This window comes from Polyodon spathula, chromosome 10 (assembly GCF_017654505.1).
Source record: "Polyodon spathula isolate WHYD16114869_AA chromosome 10, ASM1765450v1, whole genome shotgun sequence".
NCBI classification, from domain to species: domain Eukaryota; kingdom Metazoa; phylum Chordata; class Actinopteri; order Acipenseriformes; family Polyodontidae; genus Polyodon; species Polyodon spathula.
Genome location: NC_054543.1, coordinates 39,049,988 through 39,065,844, shown reverse-complemented (window position 1 = coordinate 39,065,844; position 15,857 = coordinate 39,049,988). Strand labels below are relative to the sequence as shown.

General features: G+C 36.2%; 2 protein-coding genes and 1 long non-coding RNA gene across 5 annotated transcripts; 1 reads left to right on the top strand and 2 right to left on the bottom strand.

Moving 5' to 3' along the window:
* Nucleotides 1–2,500: 2,500 nt before the first annotated feature.
* Nucleotides 2,501–3,951, bottom strand: LOC121321454. 2 transcript variants are annotated; one of them, XR_005950941.1, is made up of 3 exons: nt 3,864–3,951; nt 3,384–3,436; nt 2,501–2,812 (listed from the first exon to the last, which is right to left on the bottom strand). It is a non-coding gene; the product is annotated as an uncharacterized LOC121321454 (long non-coding RNA). The 2 variants fall into 2 exon arrangements; XR_005950940.1 differs by lacking the exon at nt 3,864–3,951 and adding an exon at nt 3,558–3,636.
* Nucleotides 2,811–9,816, top strand: LOC121321453 (polypeptide N-acetylgalactosaminyltransferase 5-like). Of its 2 annotated transcripts, XM_041260415.1 has the most exons (10): nt 2,811–4,398; nt 4,549–4,715; nt 4,931–5,050; nt 5,679–5,814; nt 6,242–6,361; nt 6,504–6,621; nt 7,606–7,935; nt 8,143–8,223; nt 8,848–9,003; nt 9,434–9,816. In XM_041260415.1, exons 1-10 carry the CDS (start codon nt 3,197–3,199, stop codon nt 9,572–9,574), a joined length of 2,571 nt encoding a protein of 856 aa, XP_041116349.1. In that variant the 5' UTR covers nt 2,811–3,196; the 3' UTR covers nt 9,575–9,816. The 2 variants fall into 2 exon arrangements, with proteins under 2 accessions (XP_041116349.1, XP_041116350.1); XM_041260416.1 differs by lacking the exons at nt 8,848–9,003; nt 9,434–9,816 and adding an exon at nt 8,777–8,845.
* A 323-nt stretch (nt 9,817–10,139) lies between these two features.
* LOC121321615 (zinc finger protein jing homolog) lies at nt 10,140–14,083 on the bottom strand. The gene is made up of 3 exons (XM_041260621.1): nt 13,167–14,083; nt 12,907–13,005; nt 10,140–11,973 (listed from the first exon to the last, which is right to left on the bottom strand). The coding sequence occupies exons 1-3, from the start codon at nt 13,900–13,902 to the stop codon at nt 11,561–11,563; spliced, it is 1,248 nt and encodes a 415-aa protein (XP_041116555.1). The 5' UTR covers nt 13,903–14,083; the 3' UTR covers nt 10,140–11,560.
* Nucleotides 14,084–15,857: the final 1,774 nt, after the last annotated feature.

Sequence of the window (15,857 nt, the reverse complement as noted above, 5' to 3'; positions counted from 1 at the left end):
ACAACTCTAAAAGGATACTTGCTATTACTTATACTTATGTATTACTTAAAATCATCAAGGTAGTCATCATTCGTCCAGTAACCCTATTTACAAACTTCGATGACCTTCCATGTGATCTGCTTGTAATGGCTGCTTCACTAGGTTTATGCATGCAATGCCAGAGGGGTTTTTTTTGTTGTATTGTTACAGAGAGGGGGACCCACCCTAAATACAAGCCTTTTGTGAAGTGACGCCCCTAAACTGGAGACTACAAAATAGAACTCCTATAGGCTGACTTATTTTTTCTGTATTTCTAGGAGCTTGGCCCACTGGTGAACTCTACTAGAACAGACAGAACCACCCACCCTATTAATTTGTCCTCTCCAACAAGATGAACATAAGAACACAAGAAAGTTTACAAACGAGAGGAGGCCATTTGGCCTATCTTGCTCGTTTGGTTGTTAGTAGCTTATTGATCCCAGAATCTCATCAAGCAGCTTCTTGAAGGATCCCAGGGTGTCAGCTTCAACAACATTACTGGGGAGCTGGTTCCAGACCCTCACAATTCTCTGTGTAAAAAAGTGCCTCCTATTTTCTGTTTTAAATGCCCCTTTGTCTAATCTCCATTTGTAACCCCTGGTCCTTGTTTCTTTTTTCAGGTCGAAAAAGTCCCTTGGGTCAACATTGTCAATACCTTTTAGAATTTTGAATGCTTTAATTTGGTCGCCGCATAGTCTTCTTTGTTCAAGACTGAATAGATTCAATTCTTTTAGCCTGTCTGTATATGACATGCCTTTTAAACCCAGAATAATTCTGGTCGCTCTTTTTTGCACTCTTTCTAGAGCAGCAATATCCTTTTTGTAGCGAGGTGGTCAGAACTGAACACAATATTCAAGATGAGGTCTCACTAATGCATTGTACAGTTTTAACATTACTTCCCTTGATTTAAATTCAACACTTTTCACAATATATCCAAGCATCTTGTTGGCCTTTTTTATAGCTTCCTCACATTGTCTAAATGAAGACATTTCTGAGTCAACAAAAACTCCCGGTTCCGAGTTCTGAATACATGTAGCACTAAAATCTGCTGTATAAGTATGAGTTTAAGGTAATACCAAGTTTTCAAGTATCGAGAAAGACATGATAACATAATATTCTACTTTTCTATATACAGTAAATCACAACTTTCAAACTATATAAGGGCTATGTACATATATAAAATCAGAACATTTGCAGTCAGAGCATCTAAAAGTAATTTATGACAATGTTGTGCATGTTGCAAAGAGCAGGCAGGCACGCTATGTACAGTATTAAGAATGACGTAAAAGAAAACAGTTCCTTTGGAATCTAAAAAGATTTACACTTCTGCACTGATGTAACCATTACATGGTATGTTTCACTGTTCAGTTGAAAATACTGTCCCAATACAAAGACCTGGAAGGATACAAATTGTGAACAAGCACTAGTGTCGCACAAATTGTATATTTTACCGGATGAATGTTATTGGCCAGATCATTTATGTATTTGGAAGGTCCTGGATATCATTTGTTTAGTCACTTGGTAGTGAGGTGCGTAACCTGGTCTACTGGGGATGCATCCTGTCAGAATGTGGTGCAACTGGGTGCAGACATGCATTGGAGAAGTTCTGTAGATATAGCTATATCTTCAGAACTAGTCACCCCAGTTTCACACACATCAGGTATGTTTCAACATATGCATATGCAGGTCAAGGTACAGTGATATACCAGCCTTACGTGTTTTACCACTATCCTCAACACTACCCATTGAACTGTGTTAAAAGCTGGTGTGCCAGTTGTCACAAACTCTCCGAATCTAGCTGATGGTGACAATTTATGCATAATTTAGGGTTTGATAATTAGTTACATTAAGAAGGGACTGTGTTTGAATTTGACCAATACTTACACAAACTTTTAAAAATGACAGAAAATGGTTTGATCTAACAGGTTTACTATGTATTGAGTTTTTTTGTTTTTTTGTTTTGTTTTAAAAGCTTCATGTTTTTGTAAGTCCCACCCCAAGGTGTGGCTATGCTGTCAGAGTACCAGGCAGTTGGCCAACTTATTGTGAAATAAAAATGTACGGTACATATATGTATATGTATTTAATTAGCTGCTTCACCTGAAATCAAGATATGAAGATATACCTGTTGATGTATGCTTTTCATATGCAAATTGACTTAGTCATTAAAATAAGTTGTGCTAATGAATTAACTTAAAAAAAACAGCTCAGTGTAAAAAATAATTATTAAAATGTAGTTGCTATTTTTGACTGTTTACACAATGTGGTATCTCAGTTGTGGATCAAGAATATAGGTTTAAATTAACTTTAAAAAGTGTCAATTTACTTCCTGTTTAATGTTTAGGAAGCAACAGGACCCCATCTGACTGACACATGCATCATAATAAGCCAGTGAAAGGTATAGGTAAGCGTTTTGTTACCTGCAACACATGATTGTTTTTTTTTTTTTTTTTTTTGGGGGGGGGGGGGGGGGGGGGGGGGGGGGGGGGGGGGGGGGGGAGCACGTACTGGTGTAAATTAAGTAAAACAGAAACCAATAATTTTTAAGTAGTTCTCGGTATGCATGCTTCAAATGTAGTTTTAAAAAAAGTAGAAGCATGCGCACAAATGAAGAAGTAAAACAAGTGTTCCATCGATTGATAGGCAGCCACAGCCTACTGTAAAAACATGCAATCTAGCTGCATGCAATAAAGGAAATGCCGCTCTGGGAGTGTCAGGTATTTATTTTATTTTTTTCTTCAGATGAGCACATGCACCCGTCAGGAAAAGAAATGCTGGACTCTTTCCTCTGGTTCTGTTGAGACATGAAAAATAATAATATTAAAATGCAAAGATACGCTTTACACGAGATAACGTGGTTTGACAGAGGCGATTCAAAACGTCCTTTGTCTGGTAAGATTTTTTGGTTCCAGTAAAAAAATTGACATTTGTTTAGGTGTTTTAAACGTTGAATAATAACCATATATTATTAAATGATCACGTTAGCACTACTTACAAGTACACATTTCATCAAAACCAGCCGCCTAAAGCTTTGTTTTGCCACGCAGGCAATCGTGTGTGCATGTTGGTTTAACTCTACAGCACAAGGACACTGAGAGCAGACGTTCCGGATTTACACCAGGTACAGCCGGATGCATTACGTACAAAGTACTTATCACGTTTATTTAATATTAACGATATGAAAAAAAGCACGATGAGGATACAGACATATTTTAGAAGCAGTGGAAGAGCACTCGCATTTATTTTCATAGCGTCTGTCATTTGGTTGCTTTTTGACATGGCAGCACTCAGGATTTCATTCAGTGATGTAAACAGCAGACTTACAAAATATGAGATCATACGAAAGGAAAGGGGGAAATACAAACCAAGAGAAGTCATGAGCAGTGCCTCTATCCCGAACAAAAAAGATCAGTTCCCACTGAAACAAAATGAAAGAAACGGTGAATCCAAAATGCAAAACGATGTCAATAAGGATACATTTTCTGAAACAAACAGAAATCCGAGTAGAAAACAGAAACCATCGGTAAAGCCTGACAAACCTGTTTGGCAACCTGGACTTAATACATCGCTGGAAGAAAAACATAAAGAAAAACGTAAAAGCAATGACGTAAAAGCGTTCAGTACAGCCATTCCAAAAAAGACGAACATGTCTCCTAATGCAGAGGAGCACAACAAAGAAAGAAAGGTCAAATTAAAACAGAAAGCACCCAATAGGGAAAATACTATTGTAATAATAAATAGGGATAACAATGCTGTTGGCAAAGTCGCAGTGCCAGTAGACCTTGTAAAAGATTTTACAAAAGTTCACCCTGTTGGGCAGAAACAAGAATTGCATTTAAACCGACCTGACAAAAAACGTGTTCTTGTGGCCAGCGATGCTCAGTCGAATAAAGCAGATGAAAAACGTGCCTTGGAAAAAGTTGAAATATCTCCAAAAACCAACACAGATGATAGTGTTCGGTTTGGACACGACCACGGGGGCAATGATGTCATTCCTCCAAAAGAACAGGTTCCCCAAGATAACAAAGAAATTTATCCCAAAACCGAAAACAACATTTCAAAGGCAGTGGAAAATGTAAATAACAAGAGTGGGAAGCACTTTAAATCCACTTTTCTAAACGCAATGACGAAAGCGGAGACTCTGAATGTACATTTTACACTCCCAGTACAGCATCATGTTGGAACGCACAAAGTGTTACACGTGGATGCAACACAAAGTCCCAGAAATCCGAATGCCCCGGGCCAGTTTGGTGAGCCCGGTGTTGTTCCAAAGGACAAAGAAATGGTGGCGAAAAATAAATGGAAAGAAGGATATTTTAATGTGTATCTCAGCGACATGATCCCATTAGACAGAGCTGTTCCTGACACTAGGCCTTCTGGGTAAGTAGACTACGTTTGTATTATTTATTTATTTTATTTTTTTTGCATCATTTTATTAACCTTGATTTAAAAAAAAAAAAATAACACGTTTCCATTTTCTGATTGACATACAAGTATATCATTTTTTTTTTATCCTGTATACATTTGTAGGTGTGCAGAGAGCAGAGTACACAATGACCTCCCCACCACCAGTGTGATCATGTGTTTCGTGGATGAGGTGTGGTCCACCCTTCTAAGATCTGTTCACAGTGTTCTAAATCGTTCTCCACCTCACCTCATCAAAGAGGTCATCCTAGTTGATGACTTCAGTACTAAAGGTAGGCAGGAACCGTGCAACAGGTGTCATGTAAGATGTGTAGAGGTTTCTCCAGTTGCATTCTAAATGCAATATTACTGCTTAGTTTATAACTACTGTATATGAAATGTACGGCAGGATCAAGCTCCAGATTAGTTCCTCAGAGTCCATTCTACAAACCTCTGCAGAACTTGTGAAAAAAAAATGCACTCCAATTTCAAGTTTTCTTTGTTCTAGAATACCTGAAAGATCATTTAGACAAGTATATGTCCCAGTATCCAAAGGTCCACATCCTTCACCTAAAGGAGAGACAAGGTTTAATCCGAGCTAGGCTTGAAGGAGCAGCCATCGCTACAGGTATGTCAATCTTTTGCCGCTACTGTGTTTACATATTTCTTTCACTTGATATATTTTAATTTTATTTTTGTGGCAACTGCTAGTGAGTAGGTAATATATAAATTAACTCCTAGATGTTAGAGAGAACATTCACCGACAGTCACAGTTTTATGGCTGATAACTTATGAATGAGAAATAAAATAGACGTTTTCTTAGCATTTAGTTTCAGTGTTACCAACTTAACCCTTTTTATAACTGTGCCGTTTGTTTCTCATACTTTTCATATGAAAAGTCTACAAGGATACAGCGTGTACCTCTTGCACAGTAAGGGATTGGTGAATGAAACAGCTTTGAAGTACAGTAGTGTATACCAACATGGAAGGAAAGGCTGATTTAGTGTAGTGCGTTTAGGGATGGTTCAATGACAAGGAAGCATTAGAAATGAAAAGTTGAATATATAAAAGGTTAAAAGGGAAGAGGCTGTGACAAGGGTACAGTACTAAGATTTAAGTAAGAGTATACAAATGAATTTTTAAAGATGCTATTTATTACTGAAGTAGTTTTATTTAATAATAAAAGCGGGTTGGTGGATGTTAATCTTTCAGTTGGAGCATTTAACTAGTTTATTATACAACTGGTTTTATTGCAGGTGAAGTTTTGACATTTCTGGACTCACACATTGAATGTAATGTGGGCTGGTTAGAGCCACTTCTGGAAAGGGTGCACATGGACAGAAAAAAGGTTGCATGTCCAGTAATTGAAGTTATAAATGACAAGGATATGAGGTAACAACTATGAAGTTCAACTAAATTATTACATACACACACCCTATATGACCTGTATTATGTATTGTGAACAGTTGGAAAAGGGATTTAGATATTCCTTGCAAATAGTTTAACAGATGCTGACATTAATTGTTCAAATTTGGTGGATATCCAATATGTAGGGGCTCTTTAATAATTTTGAAGTGGTCTGAGAAACTCCAGAATTATTATTTCCATTAAAATTCATTCAATATGTTATTTAAATCAGTTTTTGGGTGTGAGTGTGCAGGTCACTGTCTTATCTATTACAAGAATCTTAGTTATCCTTGTATGCAAAAAAAAAAAAGTCCTTAAAAACATATTCCATTGTGCTGACCTAATAATGGCAGCATAATGTTTGTTGACTAGAAACAGTGGGATTCATATGTATTTTTGTGTTTTCCTGTAGTTACATGATAGTTGACAACTTTCAAAGAGGCATATTCAAATGGCCCTTGGTGTTCGGATGGATGGGGGTCCCTGATGAAGAAATTAAGAGAAACAACATAAAGGATTCAGACCCAATAAGGTAGGAAGGAAACAGCTTTCTCATAAAGAAAACCAAGGATTCGCTTACTTGAAGCTTTTTGCCATGGAAGTGATATGTAAGGACATGTGTTTTCAGTATGTTGCTGTCATCACCTGTACCTGTGCTTGTATTTGTTCTGCAGGTGTCCTGTTATGGCTGGAGGTCTGTTTTCTATAGATAAGAAATATTTCTATGAACTCGGCACGTATGACCCTGGACTTGATGTGTGGGGTGGAGAAAACATGGAGATTTCTTTTAAGGTATTACAAGTTTCCTTTAAGCGACATTCTTTAGTTTCAAAGAAAAGTAGAATCAAAACACGAATAGTGAAATTTGATTTTAGAATGGATAATGCTTTGGTGAGAGGGTTTTCAGTATGATATTTTAAATCAATAACCATATAAAATGATTGCAAAACTTTTTCAAAATATATGCAGTAACAAAATCATTTCTTTAAGTCTGATCTAGAATGTATTACCATTAGAGCTCCCACCCTCCTACTGTAAATGAAAGAGGCAACATGTTAAAGGTGTATTTTATTTTTGTATTTATTTTTTTCATTGCAAGCATATACAATAAAAGTGGTGAACATCTCTTGTGCTCTTTTGCCTTTTGTATTTACCATTGATGGAACACGTCCGACACACAAGTTCCTTCTGGGAGTTTGAGTCCTTCTAGGAAAAACAATTCTCTGACCCTTCCTGAGAATGTTTTAATTTTTGTATGTATATTTCTCCAGAATTGTTTTTAATAAAATGAAACATTCTAAATGTTTTCCATGTCATTTATTTAAAAGAACTCAAACTCTCAGAAGCTGGAGGCACTGTCTTGCATTTGAGTCCAGTCGCTGCTTTTACAATGACTGATGACTGCTTTTACAATGACTGATGACTGCTTTTACAATGACTGATGTGTTTTCAATTGCGACGTCATTCCTTCACGCGACTGTAGGCAGTTGGCTGGAAGTACGGCAATGACAAACCTGCAAGGAGCATCTTCTCCAACAGCTTCAAATAAATTCCAATTGAAAAAATCCACCTTTTACCATCATTTCATATAGGAAAATCTGACACCAATGAAATATAGCAATATATATTGGGTGAGATTTACTGGAATTAATGTACTTTCACTATGGGCTGCCTAATACTTGTAGCCATCTTTTTTGTATTAGCCACTTATACATAAGTTAGCTGTCCATTGATAAGTCAATTCTGTTAACAAGCCTGTTTTGTTTATTGCCCTAGATTTGGATGTGCGGAGGAGAAATCGAGATAATTCCATGCTCCAGAGTGGGCCATATTTTTAGGGGTGACAATCCCTATAAATTTCCTAAAGATCGAGTCAGAACAGTTGAGAGAAATTTGGCCCGCGTAGTTGAGGTGTGGCTGGATGATTACAAAGAACTGTTTTATGGGCATGGCTACCACCATCTTCTCGATAAGAAACGTATGGATATTGGAGACCTGACTCAACAGAAAGAACTCCGGAAACATCTCAAGTGTAAAGACTTTAAATGGTACCTGGACAATGTCTACCCTGACTTGGATGCACCGTTAGTGAGATCAGATGATTTGGTAAGTTTACAGTGCTTAATTGGAATGCTTTTAAGAATATTTTAATGACAGCAGTGGATGGCCAGGAAATCAGGTCGATGCATGGATTCATAGGTCCTTTTTGGTGTGTTAGAGCAGCTGTTGTATGTATTTATAGTCCTTATATATTTCAGCTATGCTGTGTCGTGTATATCAGTTATTTTAACATGCTTATTGTTTTCATTACAGCTTTTCAATCTCGGAGTTAGAAAATGTCTTTCAATTGAGAATAGCACCCTGTCGTTCCAAGTCTGTGATCTCAACGAAAAGGTAAAATATGAAAACCTTCATTTCACTTGTGAACTCTGTATCCTAACTTTAATGTAATTCAGTATTCAGGTGAGGCTACATTTTGCAGAGTTGATGTATTGCTGTATGTAGAATGCTTTCCATGTGTATCCATACAGTACAGTCTAAGCTAATACTGTCTTGAATCTATTCAAAGTAAGATCATATCTGTCAAAAAAGAGCTGATCTTTCTTACACTCGTAAGGAAGCCTTGATAACAAATATATAAAGTACTTTGATAAACTACACTGCAATGAATTAGACCACTGATAAGTAGAATTAAAAAGCTGTAAATAAACTAAAAGGGCTATATTTATAATACATTTCACTGCCAGTAACATATGATATATAGAATTAAAAGTTTCGAATCTGTGTTTTGCTTTCTAAAAGATGTGTGACTATCTTAGCACAGCCCTATTATAGCTGTCGAAGTTTCTGAGTAGGGTATTGTATAATTTGATTGACACTGCCGCGTATAATATATTGTGTGTTTGCCATATTTGTGAAGTGAAATACTGAACATGTTTTTTATCAGCACACATGAAGCAGGAATGTTTATGTTTCTCCACCACCACCACCACCACCACCCCCCCACCCCCCTTCCAGAACCAGCACTTCAACCACACCTGGTTGAGACTGATCCACCAGCAGAACTTGTGTTTGACTGCAATAGATAAAGGCACAGTGAGCCTAGAGCAGTGTGACAATGCAAAACATCACCTAAGGTGGTTGCACAAATCACTTATATTGGACCCACCGTTTGTGAGTAAAACACCTTTCTATATAAGCTTGTACAAATCTGTTAATGTACAATTATACAGTACTGTTGTTCAGCAGACACCTTTATCCAAAGTGACTTTACGACAGTAATTAAAACTTCACCCAAACTGTTGTGAAAATCAGAAAAGATGCTCATCATCTTACTTGTAACAGGAAGATAGATTATAGAGCTCTGACTTAAAAAAAAAAAAAAAGTGTCTTCACTGGAGACAAAGTGAAATTATTGTAAAAGACATTTTAAAAACACATTTATATACAGGTATTGACAAATATTATTTTGAGTTGTTTGCTGGTTGATGATGTTGTATCCCTCATTTTAAAAATTGGTGCTAACTTTCCATTCAATTTAAAATTGTAATAAAGTAACACATTGATTATCCTTAATATTATTATATTCCCTTCCCCCTCCTAGATGGACCACCTCATTTTAGAGCATCTGCAGCAGCCCTTCTGTCTTGAAGGCAGCCCCTCAGGCAATACCATTAAGATGGCAACGTGTAATTCAAGCAGTCCATTTCAGAAGTGGAAATTCACAAACTACTATGCTCAATAAACAGAACCATACGAACCCCGGAGACTGGAAAAACACACACAAACACACTAGTGCCTTTTAAAATCTTCATGGTTTACAATTTTATTTTTTGTTTAAAAACAACTTCTTTTTGTCAAGTCACCTGCTGTGAATTGCTGTATGTGATTTTTTTCTTTTTTTTTTTTTTTTTTTTTTTAAATGAGATCCATATTTTTTTGTTTCATATTTGGAGCAGTCATACAGTATAGCATGGTCTGGCCAGTTCTCACCAGTCTTTCACGAATTGATTAAACAGAGATCAAAGTCAACAAGTCAGAACTATAACAAAATTCCTTTCCCGTAACACCAAAAGTTTTTTTATATTGATTCATGTACACCCCAAACTCCAATTTCAATACTCTTTTATTTCAATAAACATTTGTACAACTTTTATATAATATTATCTATATAATAATAATAATAATAATAATAATAATAATAATAATAATAATAATAATAATAATAATAATAATAAAACTGAATTTTTATTAAACAAAAACAATGCCAATAAAGGTTTTTATTTACTGAATTCTATTTAAAAAAAAAAAATGCTGTGTTTTTTTTTCCTTACATCGTATACAGTGTTACAGTGTAAATGTTTTTGATATTTTTAACAGTATGGTGTTATGTGTTAAGCTTATTGATTTTGCAGAGGTGTACTCATTTGTTATGGTTTTACATTATTCATTGTTCAGGGAAATTAGGTTCTATGAATCTTTTTTTTTTTTTTTTTTTTTTTCAGGCTGACGATGCCCTTTGGACTTGATTTATATCTGTATTTATGTATATCTTCCTTTTACCACCAGAGGTCACTATTGACTTAAATATATTCTTAAATATATCGTGCATAATGACCATCGTCAGATGACGTAAATCAGGTCAGTGACAGAACAAGATTCTGTGTGTCTCCTGCGTTGAGTGTATTTTACCATATGTTTGTAGTGTTCATAAGATAATAAATTGATGCCTTTATTACTGCTTTGTGTTATTCATTTGTGTTTGCTCTTTTGTTCATATTCATGTTCTATAATTAAGCTGGTGATATTTATATACAAAAGCAGGATACAAGGCTAGGCTAAGATGATGTCTACCAAATTTTGTTAGAAGTTCAAACTCCAACATGTCTATAATTAATCATCTTCTTATTAAAATACATCTCTGTTTCGTCCATGATTTGTTCAGTGCCAGTAGCAAAATCTAGCATTCTATGTTAGCTAGATAAGCCACAGCATGTGTTGGTATACATAAGAGAATACTATTCTTGCAGTTCAATACAAATCAAACTTCAAAAGCGTCTGGTTACTAAATTCTATTACATTATTAATTTTACTAAGATAAAAGGATATGAAGGCTATTGATCTACTCAGCTGCCCCTTTGTTATATCAGGGATGTTACTCAGTGAGGCACAGGTGATATACCAGTTTTACTGTTGCCAATTAATACAAATAGAAAACTTTATAGAATCAATGTTGCATAAATGTTTATTTTCACCTCCCTTTGCTAAACAAATAGAACTACTGTACTGCTGCAAGACAAGTGATGCCTCCCTTACCAGTTCATATTCCCGGTTATCACAGCAAAATCTCGTAGGGTTTTTGTTACAATGGGTCCCATTCACAAATGTTAACATGATTTATCACTTGTGCTTTACAACATTCAAGAACAGGTTCATGAATATCGAACTATAATATGTTGTATTCATAATAAAAAAAGATGCAGATTGAACAAAGGTATCTTAAAAACTTTGTGAATAGGACCAACTGTTTTTTTTATTATTATTATTTTGGCACATGTATTTGAAGGATTCAATCAAAAAGATGAGTAATTGTGTAAATAAAATACAATATATTAGCTTCTACATGTAAACTCAACATTATAACATACAGCATGAGTAGTAGCATGCTTTGTCAAGTTTGCATATCCCAGCTAACAACAGCTAGTAATAAGATATCAAAGTATGTGTTAGTTCATGCATGCATCATTGACTTGAACTCATCAATTCTTTGCTTGGTGTTTCCTCTTCTGATTTTGCGATAGGACACGGTATTGTACTTCGAAGAGCTGTGTTTGTTGATGCATGGCTTCTTCCCTGCCCCTGATATTTCTCCACAAGACTTGGAACCAGGGATCGGACTAGTAGACTGAGAATCCTGAGAGCCATTTTCATGCTTTGTTCCATCCCAAGAGACCACCTCGTCATTGTTATCTTGACTCCCCTCCAAAAATTCCTCTTGACAGAAGTCCTCCGTTTGTTCTCCCATGGCCTCCTCCCAGCCAGCGCCGTCGGCCTCTGGAGGTTTCTCTGCAGCCATTGCCTCCTCATCCTCGTTAACCTGGCTCACTTCTTTCACTGGCTCAGGGATGGCTTCCTCCACATGCTCTGTATTTCAAAGGCACAGTTAGCTTGGGAATACATACAGAGTGCAGAATAAAGGTGGACAAACTGGCCTTTTCATACAGAACAGTGCTCAAATATTTTAATTCACTTAACGTTAACTGTTCAATATATAAGTGCTATCGTGGAAAGCCATATCCATAGAACAGAGCACCTTTTGTTATTGAATCCTGCATTTTTTATTTTTTTTATAATTCCTGTTTACTGAAAAGTTAAAAGGCATTTTGATAGTACAATAGAGAGACTTTAACTGTTGTGTGACAATTTTTCTTGACGTCTTATGTAATGCCCTTGTCCAAAGCCAACAACAGAGCAGTGTTTGATTCAAACCGCTGCTGCAATGATATGGGATTCCTACGATGCACAACTTCTAACTCAACCCTTTTCATTATCTACCTTTCAAACACCTCCATCTTGAATCTCATGCTATCCAGTCTACAGGAAAACATTCAAGATGCCCGATGTTTGGCACAACTGTAATGTCTGGAAAGCAAGCCCACGTACTGTAACTACGGTAACAGCGAAAGACATTTTCAAACAACCTTCCTGGTTGATTGAAAACATCCCAATTTGTGGCATATAAATTATACAAAGCACATGCCTCCAGACTTGCTCAGTTAGTAGAAAATGTTGTGTCATGTAAATCAAATCTGATTTATTAATAAGCCTATATATTTACAATGGACTCGACAGCTTGGAAAATCAAATTAAAGATTAGAGAACCATTTTGCAGTCCAGCACCTCATAACTTTTAGCACCAGAAGAAAACTATTCATTAAGATTAAGTCTTAACATTGAATAAACATTTATAGTATATAACATTTTATTACTTCATTATTCTAAACAAAATATGAGGACAAATCCAATTCCCCCATGTTAAGAAATGATATTCCCTACTAAAGAAGGACAGTTTCTTACCTTCCTCCTGCTTCTTCTCGTGTGTTTCTGAAGGCAGGGGCTCAGGAATAGAAGTGTCCTCCAATACTGCAGCTGTTTTCTCTTGCTTTGAGACGGGAGCTTGAAACACAGTGACAAAGCAGGCATGAAACTCGGTGAATAGTTTGAAAATGCTCTATATTTTTGTTAAGGGTCCTGAGATACGTGTGCAGACTATTTAAATAAAATTGGTATGGTAAAATGTTTCTCTAGCAGTTAATGAAACTGTGGTGGTTCCTTACCTTCTTTTCTATTTTCCTCAACCACTATCTGTGGTTGAGATTCAGAAGGAGCAGTTTCAGTTTCAGTGTTCTGCTCTTGTTCATCATCAACAGAAACAGGTGCAAGAATTCCAGCATCAGAAGCTAGTGTAATTATTTCAGCATCCAAAACCAGGGAATTTACATCAGCTTTGCAAACAGGTGCAATAGCCTCAGGATCCAGTGCAGATGCAGCAACATCAGTATCAGAACTATCTGTCAGTTTAGGTTTGGATGGAAATAGGTCAGCATTAGAAACAGGCTCAGTAACTTCAGCTTCAGGTTTATTTCCCTGAGCATAAGATTGATTTGTTTCAACATCAGTGGCATGTTCTGTAACTTCAGCGTCTGGTGGACTCGCATCAGATTTAGGTTCATCATATATATGTTCAGTTATTTCAGCATTAGACTTGGGTTCAGTATGATTGGCATCAGATGCAGACGTACTTTTATCAGAATCAGACTCTGGTGAATTAACATCAGAAAGCATTGCAGGTTCACTAATTTCAGCATCAGAAATGGGTGAAATAACATTTGCATCAGTTGTAGCAGCATCAGAAAGGGTTGTATTGATGTCCACTTCTGCATTTTCAGGTTGAACAACCTTGATTGCATCCCCCATTCCACCTATGATTTCAACCACTTGTGAGTGGAATTCTGTAACTGTGTTCCCTTCCGGCACAGTTGCGTTGGCTATGTTGGTTGCTTCTGCTGCCATTTCCTTTAACAGTTCCCAGACGGTTTTTGAAGAAAAAAAAATATATATATATGTTGGTCTCTTTATATTTTATACTGAATGAATTTCAAATATGAAGTGCTTTTTGTTTCAAATCAATCTTATGCTGAGGACTGATTGGTAGAAGGCTCAGTAAATGTTTCTCTACCCTGCTTTCATCCAGTTGTCCAATCAAAACTCACTTAATTGGTTACAATTATGCAGTTGCATAATAAGGGAAGGCAACATCTTGCATTTTAATAAACAAATAATGCGAGGCAGTCAGGCTTTTGTGTTGGTGTGCGATATAATTCTTTAAGCATGTTTGGCAGTGGTTTTCTGTGTAACAATAAATGGCCCTTTGTCCACTGGCCTCAACAAGAGAAGTGATTGTCCTAATTTTTTAATCTTTCCTGAGTGACCCCCTTCACTCTTAACCTTTTTTGTTGGAAGATTAACATTCCAAAAGAGATTAACTGGTCATGTTTGAGTAAAGTCGCATAAGCTGATCACCTCTGTCCGTGGCGTACCCAATATATTTCTGCACGTGCCATGCCATGTGTGCTGTAAGTGTGATTCATCACACCTTTGTGCCCACTATTCACCTCTATTTTAGCCAGAACTATTTAAAACAGCACATTACTATTTGAAGAATTTTTTTTTTTAATAAACAGATCACATTTTCACCTATTATTCAAAAGAAACATGCTTTTGTGACCGGGTAGTGTGTACAATGAGACTCAGAGACCAAAAAGCTGCAGTTTAAGCGCTCATGCACATTTTAATAACAAAATAAAAGATCACACAAAACAATGCTGCACAGCACAGCATCATTAATTCTAACACCCGAGATCACCCTTTTTATACACCTGTATTATGGCTCCAGCCACATTCCCACATTGCCACCCAATAACCCCCCCCCCATACACACACACACACCCACCCACACCCATCCACATTACACAGTCAGGACTTCCACCCTGCCACAGGCCTCTAATGTACAGGGCTGGCATGAAGTATCCATTGATGCTGTGTTTTCTCTAGCTGATGTAGCATATAAGCACAGAATACGGCTTAAGTCATATCACCACACAATGCATTGCCAGAATTATGCGCTCCTCCTGGTCAATTAATCATGTAATATGTACATATTGCATCATTGTGTTCCCCATAGCATCAACACTCTACCTCAACTAGACATTCACCAGAGAGTGTTTAATGTTATGGGTGATCAGGTTTAGGCCTATGTAAGTTAGTATACCAAACACAATATCTGCTAATTATTACACAGTATATATTTTCTGAATTATTTGTTATTTATTTTCTCCTCAAACCGTATTTATTACTACTTTACATTTTACTCATAGATCTATCACTAAGAAAACACAATACTAAAGGAACCTGTTATTATGTGACTATAAACATCTATCAATGACAACCTTCACCGTTGATCTCTTATAATGCAAGCTAATTAATCTGAATAAGATGTGTTATTGAACATATGATTAAAATACATTTGAGTGACTCAAGTGTCCTGAAGAAATTGATCATTTGATCATTCCATGCGCCTCATTGAAAAAAAAAAAAACAGAAAGTTAGTGTAATTTTATTAAAATGCTGCTTAATTTTCCTTTTTTTTGTAGAGAAGCTGTTTCAGAAAAGTATTACAGTGCTAAACAAATTAAATAATGATGGACCTGTTTGGAAGAAGGTCCTTGCTTGGAATGGACTGAGAACCACTGAACTGATTTACCATAGATCTTTACAGTTACTTGTGACTGTCTGGAACTGTAACTATCTTTACATGTCATAGCTATGAAGTAATAATATAATTTATTTTTATTATTTATATATCTGCTGCAATGTAGATATACAATATCATGTACAAGTAGTTTATTAACATGTTTTAGATGGTTGATTGAAGCAAGATAATTAATTCATAAGGTATTATAGAACAT

Coding starts and splice junctions, on each gene's coding strand:
- LOC121321453 (XM_041260415.1), top strand. CDS start 3,197: ATGAAAAAAAGCACGATGAGGATACAGACATATTTTAGAAGCAGTGGA. Junction 4,716..4,930: donor TGATGACTTCAGTACTAAAG/GTAGGCAGGAAC, acceptor TCTTTGTTCTAG/AATACCTGAAAGATCATTTA. Junction 6,362..6,503: donor AAGGATTCAGACCCAATAAG/GTAGGAAGGAAA, acceptor TTTGTTCTGCAG/GTGTCCTGTTATGGCTGGAG.
- LOC121321615 (XM_041260621.1), bottom strand. CDS start 13,902: ATGGCAGCAGAAGCAACCAACATAGCCAACGCAACTGTGCCGGAAGGG. Junction 13,006..13,166: donor TGAGGAAAATAGAAAAGAAG/GTAAGGAACCAC, acceptor CTGTGTTTCAAG/CTCCCGTCTCAAAGCAAGAG. Junction 11,974..12,906: donor CGAGAAGAAGCAGGAGGAAG/GTAAGAAACTGT, acceptor TTTGAAATACAG/AGCATGTGGAGGAAGCCATC.